The 16,889-nt window shown below is 46.0% G+C and overlaps 1 protein-coding gene across 8 annotated transcripts in view; it reads left to right on the top strand.

The window, feature by feature from the left end:
• Positions 1 to 16,889, top strand: part of NEDD4L (NEDD4 like E3 ubiquitin protein ligase) — a 321,176-nt gene that overhangs the window by 283,672 nt on the left and 20,615 nt on the right. For all 8 annotated transcript variants that reach the window (XM_056847912.1, XM_056847914.1, XM_056847913.1 and 5 more), the window contains 5 exons: positions 2,416 to 2,481; positions 4,474 to 4,703; positions 8,794 to 8,915; positions 12,429 to 12,499; positions 15,789 to 15,884. In XM_056847912.1, coding sequence (XP_056703890.1) covers positions 2,416 to 2,481; positions 4,474 to 4,703; positions 8,794 to 8,915; positions 12,429 to 12,499; positions 15,789 to 15,884 — 585 coding nt within the window. The remainder of the gene's footprint in view (positions 1 to 2,415; positions 2,482 to 4,473; positions 4,704 to 8,793; positions 8,916 to 12,428; positions 12,500 to 15,788; positions 15,885 to 16,889) is intronic.

The following is a 16,889-nucleotide window of genomic DNA, read 5'->3' as shown; positions in this document are numbered from 1 at the left end:
TCCATCTTTGTTCACCCTCCACCTACTCAGGGCCTTTCCAAATCATAAGAACATAAGAAAGGCCATGCTGGATCAGACCAAGGCCCATCAAGTCCAACAGTCTGTTCACACAGTGGCCAACCAGGTGCCTCTAGGAAGCCCCCAAACAAGACCTCTGCAGCAGCACCATCCTGCCTGTATTCCAAAGCAGCTAATATAATAGGCATGCTCCTCTGATCCTGGAGAGAATAGGTGTGCATCATGACTAGTATCCATTTTGACTAGTAGCCATGGATAGCCCTCTCCTCCATGAACATGTCCACTCCCCTCTTAAGGCCTTCCAAGTTGGCAGCCATCGCCACATACTGGGGCAGAGAGTTCCACCATTTAACTATGTGTTGTGTGAAGAAGAGGAAGAAGAGGAGTTGGTTTTTATACGCCCACTTTCTCTACCACTTAAGGGAGAATAAAACCAGCTTACAATCATCTTCCCTTCTCTTCCCCTCCACACAACAGACACCCTGTGAGGAAGGTGGGACTGAGAGAGTTCAGAGAGAAATGTGACTAGCCCAAGGTCACCCAGCTGGCTTCATGTGTAGGAGTGGGGAAACCAACCTGGTTCACCAGATTAGCATCCACCGCTCATGTGGAGGAGTGGGGAATCAAACCTGGTTCTCCAGATCGGAGTCCACCACCGCTCCAAACCACCGCTCTTAAGCAATACACCACACTGGCTCTGCTTTGGTGTGCGAGCTTCCTCTTGTGAAAATATTCCACCTGCTACTGTGTATGGGGCAGACAAATACTTTCAGCTTCTGTATTCTGGCACTGTGTTCATCTGGCCTTTCTTCTGCTATTCTGGAGCTGTGTCAGGCGGCTTCTTTTCTCAAACAGAGGCCAACGTTTGCTGCCAAGTAGGCATTAGTTTCTGAGATTCCCCCCACCCCAGAAAATTATGTGGTTCCAAGACAGGAAGGTCGACTACATTTAGCAACCCACCCATCCATGGGCCCCTGGTGATAGGAGTAAAAAAAGCCTGAAGTAGATAAACTATATATCTTAATTTGGTATCCCTGATAAATGAGGCCAATTATTTTGCTATTAGCAACTGACTGGAGAGGTGGGATGCATTTATTTATGTTGTATCGTAACAAGCCTGGCCTTCTGGGACCGAGAGCAAGAAATTCTGTAGCTGGAAAACTAGAAAAGTGATAGCAGACACATGCCGCAGGAGTGTACATTCTGCTTTTTTCAGAGATGTGGTAGTTTTTGAAGAGGGAGCACATAAGGGCTATCCCCAAAAGCCAACTTGTTGTAGTGGTTAAGAGAGGCGGACTCTAATCTGGAGAACCGGGTTTGATTCCCACCTCCTCCACATGAAGCCTGCTGGGTGACCTTGGGCTAGTCACAGTTCTCTCAGAATTCTCTCAGCCCCACCTACCTCACATGAACACATGAAGCTGCCTTATACTGAATCAGACCCTCGGTCCATCAAAGTCAGTATTGTCTACTCAGACCAGCAGCGGCTCTCCAGGGTCTCAGGCAGAGGTCTTTCACATCACCTACTTGCTTAGTCCCTTTAACTGGAGATGCCCGGGATTGAACCTGGGACCTTCTGCATGCCAAGCAGATGCTCTACCACTGAGCCACGGCCCCTCCCCTACCTCACAGTGTGCCTATTGTGGAGAGAGAAAGAGAAGGAGATTGTAAGCTGGTTTGATTCTCCTTAAAAGGTAAAGTCAGCATATAAAACCTAACTCTTCTTCATATCAAGCACACTGAGAGCCAGTCTGGTGTGGTTAAAAGCGGTGGAGTCTGATCTGGAGAACCGGGTTTGATTCCTCACTCCTCCACTTAAGCGGCGGAGGCTAATCTGGTGAACTGGATTTGTTTCCCCACTCCTACACATGAAGCCAGCTGGGTGACCTTGGGCTGGTCACGCTCTCTCAGCCTCACCTACCTCACAGGGTGTCTGTTGTGGGGAGGGGAAGGGAAGGTGATTGTAAGCCGGTTTGATTCTTCCTTAAGTGGTAAGAGAAAGTCTGCATATTATAACCAGCTCTTGTGCTGCTGCTGCTGCTTCTTCTTCTTCTTCTTCTTCTTCTTCTTCTTCTTCTTCTTCTTCTTCTTCTTCGAACCCTTTGAGTAGTTGGTTAGTGACCCACAAATAAAAATAGGAAGTCATCTCACTCATACAATTTTGTCCGTCTTAGTTCCCATTTACCTCACCTGCTCTGACGCTCTCTTTGAATAGCCCTGGAGCTCAAAAAAACACAAAAAGAACTGGATTTCCCCTGGGTGGTACAGCCTGTTCTGATGGTAGTTTTTGTGGCCAATGAATTGGGACGGAGGGGGCACTGAAGGGAGAGTTTGTTTGAAGGTCTTCTATGTCCAGCTGATGCTTCGCACTAACAACAAAGCGTTCATTTCTTTCAGGCTGTTCCCTATTCCAGAGAGTTCAAACAGAAATATGACTACTTCAGGAAGAAGTTAAAGAAACCAGTAAGTGATTGGTGTTTCTTTTGTATCGGGACCGATGGGCTTGGTGAAGGGGAAAAGCACATTTCAATTGTGTGGTGTTTTGTAATCATTAGCATTGCCAACCTCCAGGTGGTGGCTAGAGATCTCCTGCTATTACAACTAATCTCTAGGCAATTGAGATCAGTTCACCTGGAGAAAGTGGCCGCTTTGGAAGGTGGACTCTATGGCTTTATACCCCATTGAAGTTCCTTTCCTCTCCACAAGCCCCTCCCTCCTCAGGCTCCCCCCCTAAAATCTCCAGGTATTTTCCACCCTGGAGCTGGCAACCCTAGTAATAATGCATTTTCCCATGCCTTTTGGTTTCAAGAGGGTAGCCGCGTTGGTCTGCAGTTGAAGAGCTAGACTCAAGTCCAGAAGCACCTTAGAAATCGACAAGGTTTTCAGGGTACAAACTTTCGAGAGTCGAAGCACCCGAAAATCTTGTTGGTCTGTAAGGTGCTGCTGGGCTTGGATCTAGCTCTCCATATCTTTCTGCTAGTCCTGATTAGGCAGAAGTCTGCTCTCTCTTTTTTGTGGGGTCCGCTACTTTGATCTTCCAGAAAGCACCCCTTCAGCAGTAGGGTTGCCAACCTCCAGGTACTAACTGGAGATCTTCTGCTATTACAACTGATCTCCAGCTGATAGAGATCAGTTCACCTGGAGAAAATGGCTGCTTTGGCAATTGGACTCTATGGCATTGATGTCCCACCCCTCCCCAAACTCCACCCTCCTCAGACTCCACCCCAAAACCTCCCGCCAATGGCGAAGAGGGACCTGGCAACGCTATTCAGCAGAGATGCTGGCCTTCGTCTTCTCTGTCACCTAAGGGATTCACACACTCAGATTCAACTGGATTTTCTGCAGCTCTTTCCTCTCTACCCAGTCAGATTTAGAGCAGCATCCTAGAAGAGGGACACCTGTTGTTTTGGTGGGCAGTGTTCTCATACAGGAATGCTTTTTTGAAAACTGCAAGCAGTGCAAGAAATATTGATTAAAATATTAGAAGTGGAATGAACATGAGGGGATTGTCCCTGAGAATTTAGGCCATTTACGAGGTATGAACCAGGCAGGTTAGGGAAGAATTCCAGTGGAAGAGTTACTGTCCTTTCCCATGGTGCCAGAGCCCCAATCCAAATAAGGCCTCTCTGCAGCTGCATTTTAGAGGCAAATTATAATTAAAATTAAAGTTAGATAAGTCTATCATGTGTCACGCCATGGGTCGAAATTCTGTGGAAATCAGTGGGTCCTACTTCTTGAGCTACATGTTTGTAGGATTTCCAGCTCTGGGTTGGGAAATACCTGGAGATTTTTAGGGCGGAGCCACAGGAGGGCGGGGTTTGGGGAGGGGAGGGACTTCAGTGCCATAGAGTCCAATTTCCAAAGTGGCCATTTTCTCCAGGGGAACTGATCTCTATCGGCTGGAGATCAGTGGTAATAGCAGGAGATCTGCAGCTAGTAACTGGAGGTTGGCAACCCTACATGTTTGGGGCCAGGATGTTTTCACAAGAATAAGGTTGTTAGGACACAGGATATGTGTGGCATGTGCCAGGAATGGCCTATTGCCCAGAACTCTAGTTCACAGGGTTGGGACGCATGACCTTTTCCCCAACTTTGATCCTATGAATATACGTAATTGCACAGCATGAACTAAATTGTCCTGGTTGCTTGAAACTAAAAAATGCTGATATGAATTTTTCTTATCTCTTTTCTTCCTTTGCCAAGAAAATGATTATATTAAATAAGCAGTAATCTTTAATGTGCTTTTAAAAAGCCGCCACCCTGGAGTTAGCCTTGTTGGCAACCTAAAAGAAATTGAATGTTTTAAAATATTTTGCTCTGTAGAAAGGGCAGAAAACTGCATCTCACTTAGCTGGAATAACGTTTTCTGCTGTCTTTTCTATAATAGCGTCTAATTAAAAATTGAAATGCATTCATACCAATGTATAAAATCTGTTTTCTGTTCTCTTTGTGAAGGCTGATATACCAAACAGATTTGAGATGAAACTCCACAGAAATAATATTTTTGAAGAATCATATAGAAGAATCATGTCTGTGAAGAGACCAGATGTATTAAAAGCCAGACTTTGGATAGAATTTGAGTCAGAAAAGGGTCTTGATTATGGAGGCGTAGCCAGGGAATGGTTCTTCCTGTTGTCTAAGGAAATGTTCAACCCTTATTATGGTCTCTTTGAATACTCAGCAACGTAAGTGTATTATGCACAAAATGCTTTATTTTATTAGGCAAAGACCCACATGGGATATAGTTGATATTTTCTGTGTTCCATGTATTGTTTGTATTCATATCCAAAAGAATGCACTATGAAAATGTATCTGCTACACTTTGAAGTTATTTTTTTAGTTCTATAGGTCCCTGAACATGTGTGATCTGCCCTAAATTCTTCCTATGGCTTCTTCCCTGTGTGTGTTAACTATAACTTGGGATCATTGAACTAGAGAACTTTTCCTTCCCTGTGCCAGGAGCTGTAGCCCGGTTCTTCAGAGTTAGGCACAGCTAAGCCCATGGCTAACTTTGCTTTGGTCTGGCTGCATTAGGGGAGGGGCTTTGGCTCAGTTTGTAGAGCACCTGCTTGGCAAGCAGAAGGTCCCAGGTTCAATCCCCGGCATCTCCAGTTAAAGGGACCAAGCAAGGAGATGATGTGAAAGACCCCTGCCTGAGACCCTGGAGAGCCACTGCCAGTCTGAGTAGACAAGACTGACTTCGATGGACCGAGGGTCTGATTCAGTATAAGGCAGCTTCACGGCCTAATCATTTTGGTTGCTCTTTCCTGCACTTTCTCAAGCTCTGGAATATCCTTTTTTTTTAGGTGTGGTGACCAGAACTGTACACAGTATTCCAAGTGTGGTCTCACCATAGATTTGTACAAGGGCAGCATGATAGCAGTATGATACCCGAGACGCTGGAGAGACACTGCCCATCTGTGTAGACAATACTGACCTTGATGGACCAAGGGTCTGATTCAGTACAAGGCAAATTCTTTTGTGTTCATGTGAGCCGCCAATTGACAGGCTCGTTGCATCATTGTGGTTAAACATGGACTAGTTTTTCACCTGCTGTACTTCAGGAAGGTTTCTCATTTGCTCCAGCCTCTCGACAACATCTTGGCGTCGAAGTCAGGAGCAAATTACATTTCTGCCAATTACAGCTGCCTTTTACAACCCCCCCCCAAAAAACCCAGCTGCATAAAGGAGCCTTAATTATAACTGCCCCTCCCTCATCATTGAAACCCACTTAATTGCACCTTCTGCCTAGCAGTTAACTTGGAACGGGTTCCTTAAAAGAGTGATTTATTTATTACTGGCCGAGCGGGCCAGCGGGGCGTCAATACCTATATCGCTTTCCTTATAGGTGTTTGGCAAGCTGGGAATTGTGCCCGAGACAATGGGTTATTTAAAAAACGGCCTGGCCTGTTCAATGCTGCAGTGGTTTTCTTTCAGAGCTCGTGTGGGCAGAGAATGAGGCCAGTGCATCAGCGGCTGTTGGCAATGAAAGCGCAGCAATGCGAAACGGCTGTCTGGTACCATACTGTGGGTCTGGTTTCATCGCCGAGGCATAGCTGCTGGCAGGCCTGGCATGACACCATATTTTGCGAATGTGCACCTCATTGCATGAACACATGAAGCTGCCTTATACTGAATCAGACCCTCAGTCCATCAAAGTCAGTATTGTCTGCTCAGACCGGCAGCGGCTCTCCAGGGTCTCGGGCAGAGGTCTTTCACATCACCTACTTGCCTTGTCCCTTTGACTGGAGATGCCGGGGATAGAACCTGGGACCTTTTGCATGCCAAGCTGATGCTCTACCACTGAGCCACTGCCCCTCCCCATGTCCACTCCCCTCTTAAAGCCTTCCAAGTTGGCAGCACCATTGGGTCACCATACATGGCCTTTAAAAGCTGCCATTTGCTTCTTAATTATCAGTGGATAATAATTCATTACAATTGTTGATGTCCTTTTAATTCTTTCACAATAAGTATTAGCCATTTTGTATTTGCACTTAGGACATGCACCAAACCTAACAATGACTTTTAATACTTGTTGTCGTCCTAAATAAAACAAATGCTTTCAAAAATACTTTACTGTTTGATAAGAGTTGACGGGCCAGTTGACCAAAACTTTTTTCTGACAGCTCAAATACCCACATGAACACATGAAGCTGCCTTATACTGAATCAGACCCTTGGTCCATCAAAGTCAGTATTGTCTACTCAGACTGGCTTCTGGTCTCAGGGTCTTTCACATCACCTCCTTCCCTGGTTCCTTTAACTGGAGATACTAGGGATTGAACTTGGGACCTTTTGCATGCCAAGCAGATGCTCTTCCACTGAGCCATGTCCCCTTCCCATCATCTCGTCCTAGTCAAACATTTTGTCAATTGGTGTATCAAAAACCTAGTCTTATGTAGCTTGCTTTGAGAGGAAGTCCCATGTAATAGCGATAAGAAGGAGAGTTTGTTTTTATATCCCACTTTTCTCCACCTTTAAGGAGTCTCAAAGTGGTTTACCATTGCCTTGCCTTCCCCTCCCCACAACAGGCACCTTGTGAGACAGGTGGGGCTGAGAGAGTTTGGAGAGAACTGTGACTAGCCCAAGGTCACCCAGCTGGCTTCATGTGGAGAAGCGGGGAATCAAACCCAGTTCTCCAGATTATAGTCCGCCGCTGTTAACCACTACACCACGCTGGCTCTCACTCTCTTGGCCTCTGTTATAGGCTCTTGCTGACTTCTTGAGATAAATTTCAACCTAGGTTGAATGCAGGATCTTCCCCATCACTATATCATGTGCAGATTCATGTTAAGGAAAGGATGGGGGTGTTGCTTCAGGCTGACTTTTGCTGCTGTTGTGTTGACTGTACCCCCCTCCTCCCCAGAATAAACGTCTGAGCAGGAACCAAATCTTAGGACCAGCCCATTCATTCCTTTGTGGTATAGTGGTTAAGAGCAGTGGTTTGGAGTGGTGGACTCTAATCTGGTGAACCGGGTTTGATTCCCCACTCCTCCACGTGAAGCCAGCTGGGTGACCTTGGGCTAGTCACAGCTCTCTCAGAACTCTCTCAGCCCCACCTACCTTACAAGATGTCTGTTGTTGGGAGAGGAAGGGAAGGAGATTGTAAACCAGTTTGATTCCCCTTAAAAAGGTAGAGAAAGTTGGCATATAAAAACCAACTCTTCTTCCTTTGGTTCCTCCACAGATTACATGGAGGCCTTTGAGAGAGACAGTTTTCATTGGTTGTCCATGTTATGTTCAATTTAGCTGGCAAAGATGCCAGTGGTGGTCCAAAACCATCTTTGACAGATGATAAATTATTGCTGCATTTAAAAAAACGGCACATAATGGTTTTTGGACTTCATCTGGAGCAGTCGCATGGGCGTCCATGTGGATTCACTAACACATTCTACATGAATTTCAAAATATGTATATTGAGATTTGGAGGAAAGCGACTTTATTTAAGGCACTCCGAAGAGATTGAAGGCAAGAGTGAAAATTGTGTGTTTTTTAAACCTACCAGTAGCAATGCATAAAAGAACGCAGCAGTTTAATGCGTGCAGTGATGTATTCTTGTTACACACACTCCAAATTTCTGGTCTAAGGAGCATCTCCCTTCATCATATGCACGCTACTTTTGTATGTAGGTCTGTTGCTTAGGGTTGCCAGCCTCCAGGTACTAGCTGGAGATCTCCTGCTATTACAACTGACCTCCAGCTGATAGAGATCAGTTCACCTGGAGAAAATGGCCGCTTTGGCGATTGGACTCTGTGGCATTGAAGTCCCTCTCCAAACCCCGCCCTCCTCAGGCTCCACCCCAAAACCTCCCACCGGTGGCGAAGAGGGACCTGGCAACCCTATGCTTGCTTCATTTATCAACCGCCTTCTTTGTTGAGGCTCAAGAATGATAAAACAATACAATAACACCCTTAAAGAGCCACGAAGTAACACAGTGTAGTACCAATGTCTAAAATTTGCAACCCTACATCCCTAATTCTCTTCATGCGCAAGTCAATGGGTTTAAAAAATCGCCCTGCCGCTTTTCCAGACTTCCATTTTACTGCATCCCTATTTCCTTTATAATGCTCTTCTAAGCTGTTGCTGACCAAGGATCCTGTTCATTCCGCCAAGTTCATCTCCATCACGGATGTGTTTCTGCCATATAAACAATAGCTCTGAAGGAATTGTGTAGGAGTGAAGTTGTGCTGATTGTTTGGCAGTAACTCAGATGTACACGATACCCATTCTTTGCTCTCTTCCCCCCCCCCTTTTTTTATTCTTTTCCCCCTTCAAGGGATAACTACACTCTGCAGATCAATCCAAATTCAGGCCTTTGTAACGAAGACCATCTGTCTTATTTCACCTTTATTGGCCGAGTTGCAGGACTGGCTGTGTATCACGGGAAGCTTTTAGACGGTGAGTTGAATATGAGCGTGTAACTATTTTGTAGCGTGTTGGAACACTGTTTAAAAGTTATAATACCGTTCCCCCCGCAATCGTGTTCTCTCTTCCTGTTTTACAGCGCCCACATTTCCCTGGCAGGAAATAAAATAAGTGAGGTCAATTGTTTGGAGCTTGATGAGTGGCAATCTCTCTTCTTCATACAAATGCCCCGGGAAGGAGTGGAATTTGTTCTTGCGATGCTCCAGTCCGCAGAGCAGCAGCCATAAAAGTGCCCTTCCTTGACCATTAAAACCTGTCATTTACTCCTGCTGGCTGAGCTAGATTCCTCTCCTTTTCCTGAGCTGTAATCGTTCACAGAATATATATATATTTTTAAGTCTTGGCAAAGAGAACTCAGAGCTTTGCTCAAAGTCAAGCTGCATTCAATAGTGGTTTCCCGCCAGGGGACAAAATGTTCCTACAGAGGCAGGTAAAATGTTTGCTGATTCCTCCTATGGAAATCTTCACATTAGGCTAGGGATGCCAGGTCTCTTGCTATAGCTATAGTGGAAGGTCTCCTAGCAATCTGTTTCTTTGCCCACCAATGCCTTGGGGACTGGTGTAGGGTTGCCAGGTCCCCCCTGGCAACTGGCAGGAGCTTTTTTGGGCTGGAGCAGTGCAACCCAGAAGTGACACTGATGCTCTAGCAATCGCCTCCAAAAACTCTATGGTTTCCGTAGACTTTTGGGGGAGTGTTCTCTAGCGTCTGTATCACTTGCGGGTAAATCTGGAAAACTCTATGGAAACCATAGATTTTTTTGGGGGGAGTGCTAGAGTGTCCGTGTCACTTCTGGTTTTACTTGGAAGTAACGGTCATCCCCCCCCTTCAGCTAGTCCTCTTCCGCCCGCCGACCAGCTGAGGGTCAGCAGGCAGCCCGGTCGATTGGCAGGCATTTGCCTACCAGAACTGGGCAATTGGCAAGTATAGGCTGGTGAGAGGAAATGGGGAGGAGAAATAATGTGAGCCAGAGTGACTATATCACCTCCGGTTAAAAATGGAAGTGACATAGGGAATGTGCTAGCATTTCGAAAAATTTCTATGGTAAAACCATAGAGTTTTTGTGGAATGCTAGAAGATCCCCTATGTCACTTCTAGTTTAAACTGGAAGTGACCCCAATTCCTCCGGAGGGTTGCCAGTAGGGTTGCCAGGTCCCTCTTCGCCACCGGCGGGAGGCTTTTGGGATGGAGCCTGAGGAGGACGGGGTTTGGGAAGGGACTTAAATGCCATAGAGTCCAATTGCCAAAGCAGCCATTTTCTCCAAGGGAACTGATCTCTATTGGTTGGAGATCAGTTGTAATAGCAGGAGACCTCCAGGTAGTATCTGGAGGCTGGCAACCCTAGTTGCCAGGTCCCTCTTCGCCACTGGTGGGAGGTTTTGGGGGTGGAGCCTGAGGAGGTCGGGTTTGGGGAGGGGAGGGACTTCAATGCCATAGAGTCCAATTGCCAAAGTGGCCATTTTCTCCAGGGGAACTGATCTCTAACGGCTGGAGATCAGTTGTAATAACTGGAGATCTCCAGCTAGTACCTGGAGGTTGGCAACCCTAGTTTCCAGCTGTAGCCTGGAGACCCTTTGTTGGTCCCAGTTCTGTCCCTGGGGGTCCCCAAGGACCACATTGCAGGGAATGCAGTGGACTTTGAACTGGGCAACACATGCAGCGAAAGGAGGCGGTAGATGGGAGTGGGGGTCACAGTTTTAATGTAAAATTCCCTGCAAAAAATACTTTAGGGGGGAAGTATCTAGACCATCCCCTTTACATTATATGCTAGTTTTCCATCTACAGGGGATTAATGCTGGGAACCTTTGGGGAAAGGTAATCCTGAAGTTGTTCTGTCAACAACACCCCTTCATAGGGTTGCCAGTCTTCAGGTTGGGCTTGGCGATCACCTGGCATTACAGCTGATCTGCAGACTATAGAGATCAGTTCCCTTGGGGAAATGGCTGCTTTGGAGGGGTCGCCTCTATGGCATTATACCCCAGTAAAACCCCTCCCCAAACCCCAGGCTCCACCCTCGAATCTCTAAGAATTTCCCAACCCAGAGTTGGCAACCCTACCTCCTCAGCATTTGGGTAACTCATCCCCACCTTATTCTGCTGAATGTGTAGACCAGGCCTTAGATCAGGGACTCCCAGGTTTCGAACCCATGGTTAATCATTTAACCTTACCTTGGCTGAGTTGTGGCTTCTGGGCCTGGTCTACATCGCTATGATGTTGCCCAGAGAAAATGGAAAATTTCCAGAAACCCCCTAAGTGCCTTGGTTAAATAGTGGGATATAGGGTTGCCAACCTCCAGTTACTAGCTGGAGATCCCCTGCTATGAGAACTGATGTCCAGCCGATAGAGATCAGTTCCCCTGGAGAAAATGGCCGCTTTGGCAATTGGACTCTATGGCACTGAAGTCCCTCCCCTCCCCAAACCCTGCCCTCCTCAGGCTCCGCTCCAAAAACCTTCCGTCGGTGGAGACCTGGCAACCCTAGTGGGATACCATTGTTACCCATAACTGAAGAATGCTGCTGAACCCTTAGGAATAAAAACATGTCCGCAGCTTCAGAAGCGAAAGGGAATATTTGAGACCAAGCCCCACTCAAGCCTTAGATTTGGGGGCCTTTTACGAGCACACGGTGCTCTAAGCTGCGCACTGTGATGCTGAAATGCTGAATGTTCGCTTTTGACGCTGGAGAAAGAGGTGAGGCTTAAGCTCCATTCTTTATGAGCAACCTTGGGGATCGAAGGGAGGAAAAACTAACAGAGGGAGCTGATGCCGTGAAGATTATAAGAGGACAGAGCAATTCTGTTTCTTAGAGGATAATACCCTTCACCAGGATGCGTCCTAAGGATTAGTACAAGTGTCTGTATTCAATATGCCTTGGTTTCACTTCAGGCCGTTAGCCCACTCAGCGGGTTGTTAATCCTTCCAAAATGCCCAGCACCTCCTCCTATATTATTGCTTGATCATATTAACCCCTACAACATCAGCCGGCAATGGTCATTCTTATGTTTTGTTCAAGATTCGAACGCAGTATTTCCCCCCCCCCTTTGCCTAGCCTCCTTCCATTGGTCACAATTTCCCTCTCTGCTGTACTAACTCCCTAGATATTTTTGACAGCATCCTGACAGCCAGCGTGGTGTAGTGGTTAAGAGCGGTCGTTTGGAGCGGTGGACTCTGATCTGGAGAACCGGGTGTGATTCCCCACTCCTCCACATGAGCGGCAGAGGCCAATCTGGTGAACCAGGTTGGTTTCCCCACCCCTACACATGAAGCCAGCTGGGTGACCTTGGGCTAGTCACAGCTCTCTCAGCCTCACCTACCTCTCAGGGTGTCTGTTGTGGGAAGGTGAAGGGAAGGTGATTGTAAGCCAGTTTGATTCTTCCTTAAGTGGTAGAGAAAGCATATAAAAACCAACTCTTTTTCTTCTTTTTCCTCCGTTGCTCTTGGAGGAAACACACATTTCCAACTGAACTTTGTCGCTTGCGTTTACCTGCAGGTTTCTTCATTAGGCCTTTCTACAAGATGATGCTGGGAAAACCAATAACCCTAAAAGACATGGAGTCGGTGGTAAGTGAACACTGTGAAAGCCTTATTAGTGGGGGGTTTTTTCCCCAATTATGTGTGTTTCTTCTCTGGGGAAATTACTCGTTGTTGAGACTTCCAGGAAGCTTCTCAGTCTCAGACCCAAAGCTAGCACCCGGAGATTTGGAACAAGCACAGTACTTAGGTTTTTATTCTGCCTTTTTAATGTACTTTGGTTCTGTTTGTTGGATTTTGCCTATTAGACTAGCCCTTCATGAATCCCTAAAGGCAATTAAATTGAACTGTTTGGGGGCGGGGGAACAATTAATATGATATTTGTAGTGTTTTTTAATTTTGTTTTGAATTGTCCAGTTGGCAGCTCTTTCAAGCAGTATTATTCCTTGGGTAGCTCTCTCCTGCAGGAAAAAAAATAAGCAAGCTGAGTTCTGCTGAACAAACTTAAGAATCTTTAAATGAGATTAATCACTCTGATCCACATCAAGAGGGTTTCATGCATATTTAGGCCTGTGTGTGCTTATGTATTCCACTAATAATCTATCTTCCCTACATTATGAAAGCCAAGATGGCATACATAAGACTCCCGCGAGGTCTTATATCCATGTGCTGACCCAGAACTTTTTGGCTTGAGGAAGCGTCCATCGCAAGCCCTTTAGCCGTACTCGGAGCACTGTAGGTTCATATATTCATCTTAGTAAGGACGCTGACTTCCATAACATATTCCTTTGAAGAGGTTGCTGTTACCTCACTGGTCACTGGACTAGGCCTCGGCCATTATGGAAACCATCTCATGAAGCAGTAGAAGTGGTCGAGAAAGTCAGCATATAAAAACCAACTCTTCTTCTTCTTCTCGTCCTCCTCCTCCTCCACCACCAGCACTTGTGGCCCATCCTTGTGGCCAGGAAAGTTCTGGGCCTATACCAGAGTCCTTGTACCCAGTGGACTTTAATGGATTTGGTTAGATGTGTGCAGGACAGGAAGTAGTATACATTGGTATTTTTATTCTGGTCATGTTAGTTAGCATACAGTTTAAGCCTAGGTCTGGTGTAGATTTTGACTTTTTCAAAATTACATACTATGACTGACGAAAAGTGTGGACAATTTTTTTAAAGCCATAATCATCACAGGGTGAGCTCATATAACTTCTTCACATGTGTCCAACGATCTCCTGATCACATGCGTGATATGGCATGTTGATAGCTCATGATTTTAAAAGAATCCATTTTCTACGCCAGCTGAGATGTGACAGAAGCTTCATTGTGCTGGGTGACACTTGTGATAGTCATTGGAAAATTCTCCCCCCACCCCCTCAACTTCAATTCTTACTAACCAAGCATTCATCTTTGCCTACCCGTGGTCTTTTATGCATGGCTGTTTCACTCACCGTCCCCCCCTCTGAAGACTTTGGGTCTTTGTGTTGACTGTGCATGCCGTTTCCAGCCGTCAGAGGTCGCCTCGCTCTCCCCCTGCGTTTCCCCGAGTTTTGCCCACGTTTTCAAGGACCTGCGTTATCTCGAATTTGAAAACGTGGGCCAAACACGGAAAAACGCAGGGGGAGAGCGAGGTGACCTCTGACAATTGGAAACGGCATGCATAATCCAACACAAAGACCTGAAGTCGTCGTCAGCGTGATGGCAAGTATGACAGCCATGCATAAAAGACCTGCAAGATGTGTTGGAAACACTGTATTCCAAGAACCGCTGAGCCAAGTGAAATTAAATGGAGTACGCCTCCATTGATATGCTGATGGCACTCCACCAGCAGCTTTAATTAAGCGTCAGGATGCAGCTGCCACCATTCTGAATCAGTGCCTGGGATGTGGGACTCGGGCCGATGAGAGAGAACCAGCTAAAAGGGAATCCAGACAAAACAGAGGCAATGCAGCTGGAGAAGGCTGATATTCTGGAAGAGACGGACGTGGTTTTGGTCGGGGTCTGGCTGACTCTGTTTCATGGGTGGAAGAGCTTGGGACCCATCTTTACTCTTAGGCAAGCAGCCAGGAGCAGGTGCTTGGCATGCTCTATTGTTTCGTCTACACTGAATTCTAAACTCCATTCTAGGCTCACAGCGCAATCATAAGGAGAGTTATACCCTCCTAAGCCCATTGACTTCATTGTGATTGGAGCGGTGGACTCTGATCTGGAGAACCAGGTTTGATTCCCCACACCTCCACATGAGCGGCGGAGGCTAATCTGGCGAACTGGATTTGTTTCCCCACTCCTACACATGAAGCCAGCTGGGTGACCTTGGGCAAGTCACTCTCTCTCAGCCCCACCTACCTCACAGGATGTCTTGTGGGGAGGGGAAAGGAAGGCAATTGTAGGCCGATTTGATTCTTCTTTAAGTGGCAGAGAAAGTCGGCATATAAAAACCAACTCTTCTTCTTCATCTATGGGGCGGGATAGGGGCTACCTCAAAAATAGCTGTGAAGTTTCAGTTCGTACAAAATGTATAGGGTTTGCTCTTGCTGGAATGGTGAAATTGAATCACTTGTGCATGTCCTTTTTAATTGTTCCTTTTATGCTTGTAGCCGATCCCAATTCATTGACCCGCTGTTTGTAAACTGGGAATGGCTTTCTGATGAAATCAGGACATCCTATCTTAAGGCCACACAAAACCCAAAAATAGTTGAATCAGTGGCAAGGTTCTTACAGTTAGCAATCAGATGTTGTGAATGATGTGTAGCTTTCCTGGATGGCTGATTTGGGATGATTTTATCCAATTTTATTTATTTGTACTCGGATTTATCCTAATGTACGTTCTTCCTTTTTATATGCCAATAAAGGCGTGTTGTGTTCTTGTGCTGTACAAAATGCAGCCACATGCCAATCTCCTGATGGGTGGCTTATGGTTATTAATTTAATTATATGTATTATATATATTCAGACTATTTGAAAACAAACTTCACTGGCTTCCAGCTTGCTTCTGGGCTAAATTCACAGTGCTGGTTCTTATCTACATAATCCTTTCCAATTTGGAATCCATATGACTTGAAGAACCTATTTCAGACGGTGGTCTTATGTCCATTCTTGTCCACTCTTCAGGCTTTTCTGCCTGGGTCCATATATGTTTTTCCAGGTGCAAATATCTAAGGCAAGGGGGCTGTGCCTTTTCAGTAGCTGTTCCAGGTTTATAGAATTGACTGTCAAAAGACATGCAAAAAGTGCGTTTACTGCTAGCACTGTGTAAAGCTTGCAAAACTGTACTTTTTCCATTGGGTTTTTAAATCACATACAAGGCAGGATATAATTTTTTTTTTAAATGAGTATTATATTTTTTGAAAAACAAATAACTGGAAGCAATGCTTTTACTGCAGGACAGTGAATATTACAATTCCTTGAAATGGATCCTGGAAAATGACCCAACGGAGCTGGATCTCATGTTTTGCATAGATGAAGAAAACTTTGGACAGGTACGTCAGAGTGACGCCAAAGGACAGCTTGCGCATTTTAAGTCCTGCATTATGTCTACAGCATCGCGTTTTGAGACATTTTGGTCTATTCGAAGAATGTTCCAGCTGGGGTATCAAGTAGGGAGGGGCTGTGGCTCAGTGGTAGAGCATCCTCTTGGCATGCAGAAGGTTCCAGGTTCAATCCCCGGCATCTCCAGTTAAAGGGACTAGGCAAGTACGGTAGGTGATGTGAAAGACCTCTGCCTGAGACCGTGGAGAGCCGCTGCCGATCTGAGTAGACAATGCTGACTTTGATGGACCAAGGGTCAGATTCAGTATAAGGCAGCTTCATGTGTTCAATGTCACATATGCAAATAAGCTCAACAGACCTCAGAACAGCATAAAATTTCAGTATAGATGCTCCCACAGACCAGTCAGGATGTTGAGAAAAGGTATTGAGAAGGCCTGGTAGCCAGAAGTCTACTTCTGATACGGAAACAGGCAAGAGCAAGCCACCTCCGAACATCTCTTGCCTTGAAACCCCTAGGGGGTCGCCATAACTCTGCTGTGACTTGACGGCAGCAACCAGAAAAAGCAGCCAGAACAATTGCTTGTTGTTGACAGCTACAGTCTTACTGTGGTAAATCTGTTGATGGAGCTGGAAAAGAGGCTATTGTACAGTCCCTGTTAGGGAATCTAGAGTTGTGAGTGATGGGGATGGTCACAAAATTACAAAGCAGCCCCGCAACTTTCAGTGAAGATTGGAGCGCTTGGTGCCTGCTGTAGCATCTCTCGTCTGCCTTTCCTTTTGCTGCCTTTGTTCTGTAGATAATGAACTCTTTGAGTGCTTTGAAGAGTCTAGCATTTCCTTCAAAGGATTCAGAGAACTAACGATGGCGGTCTTAATAAACAGTGCCAGGGGCACAGTTCTGAGGATTCTTTCAGCACTGCAGTAGGTCTGTTGGATTCAGCAGAGACCCAGCCAGTGGAAAGGGTACTTGCATCTCCTGTCCCCGGTGTGAGAAC

The sequence above is a fragment of the Euleptes europaea genome, chromosome 4 (genome assembly GCF_029931775.1).
Source record: "Euleptes europaea isolate rEulEur1 chromosome 4, rEulEur1.hap1, whole genome shotgun sequence".
NCBI lineage: Eukaryota > Metazoa > Chordata > Lepidosauria > Squamata > Sphaerodactylidae > Euleptes > Euleptes europaea.
The sequence above is the reverse complement of the archived record's forward strand: the minus strand, read 5'-3'. Positions and strand labels throughout refer to the sequence as shown.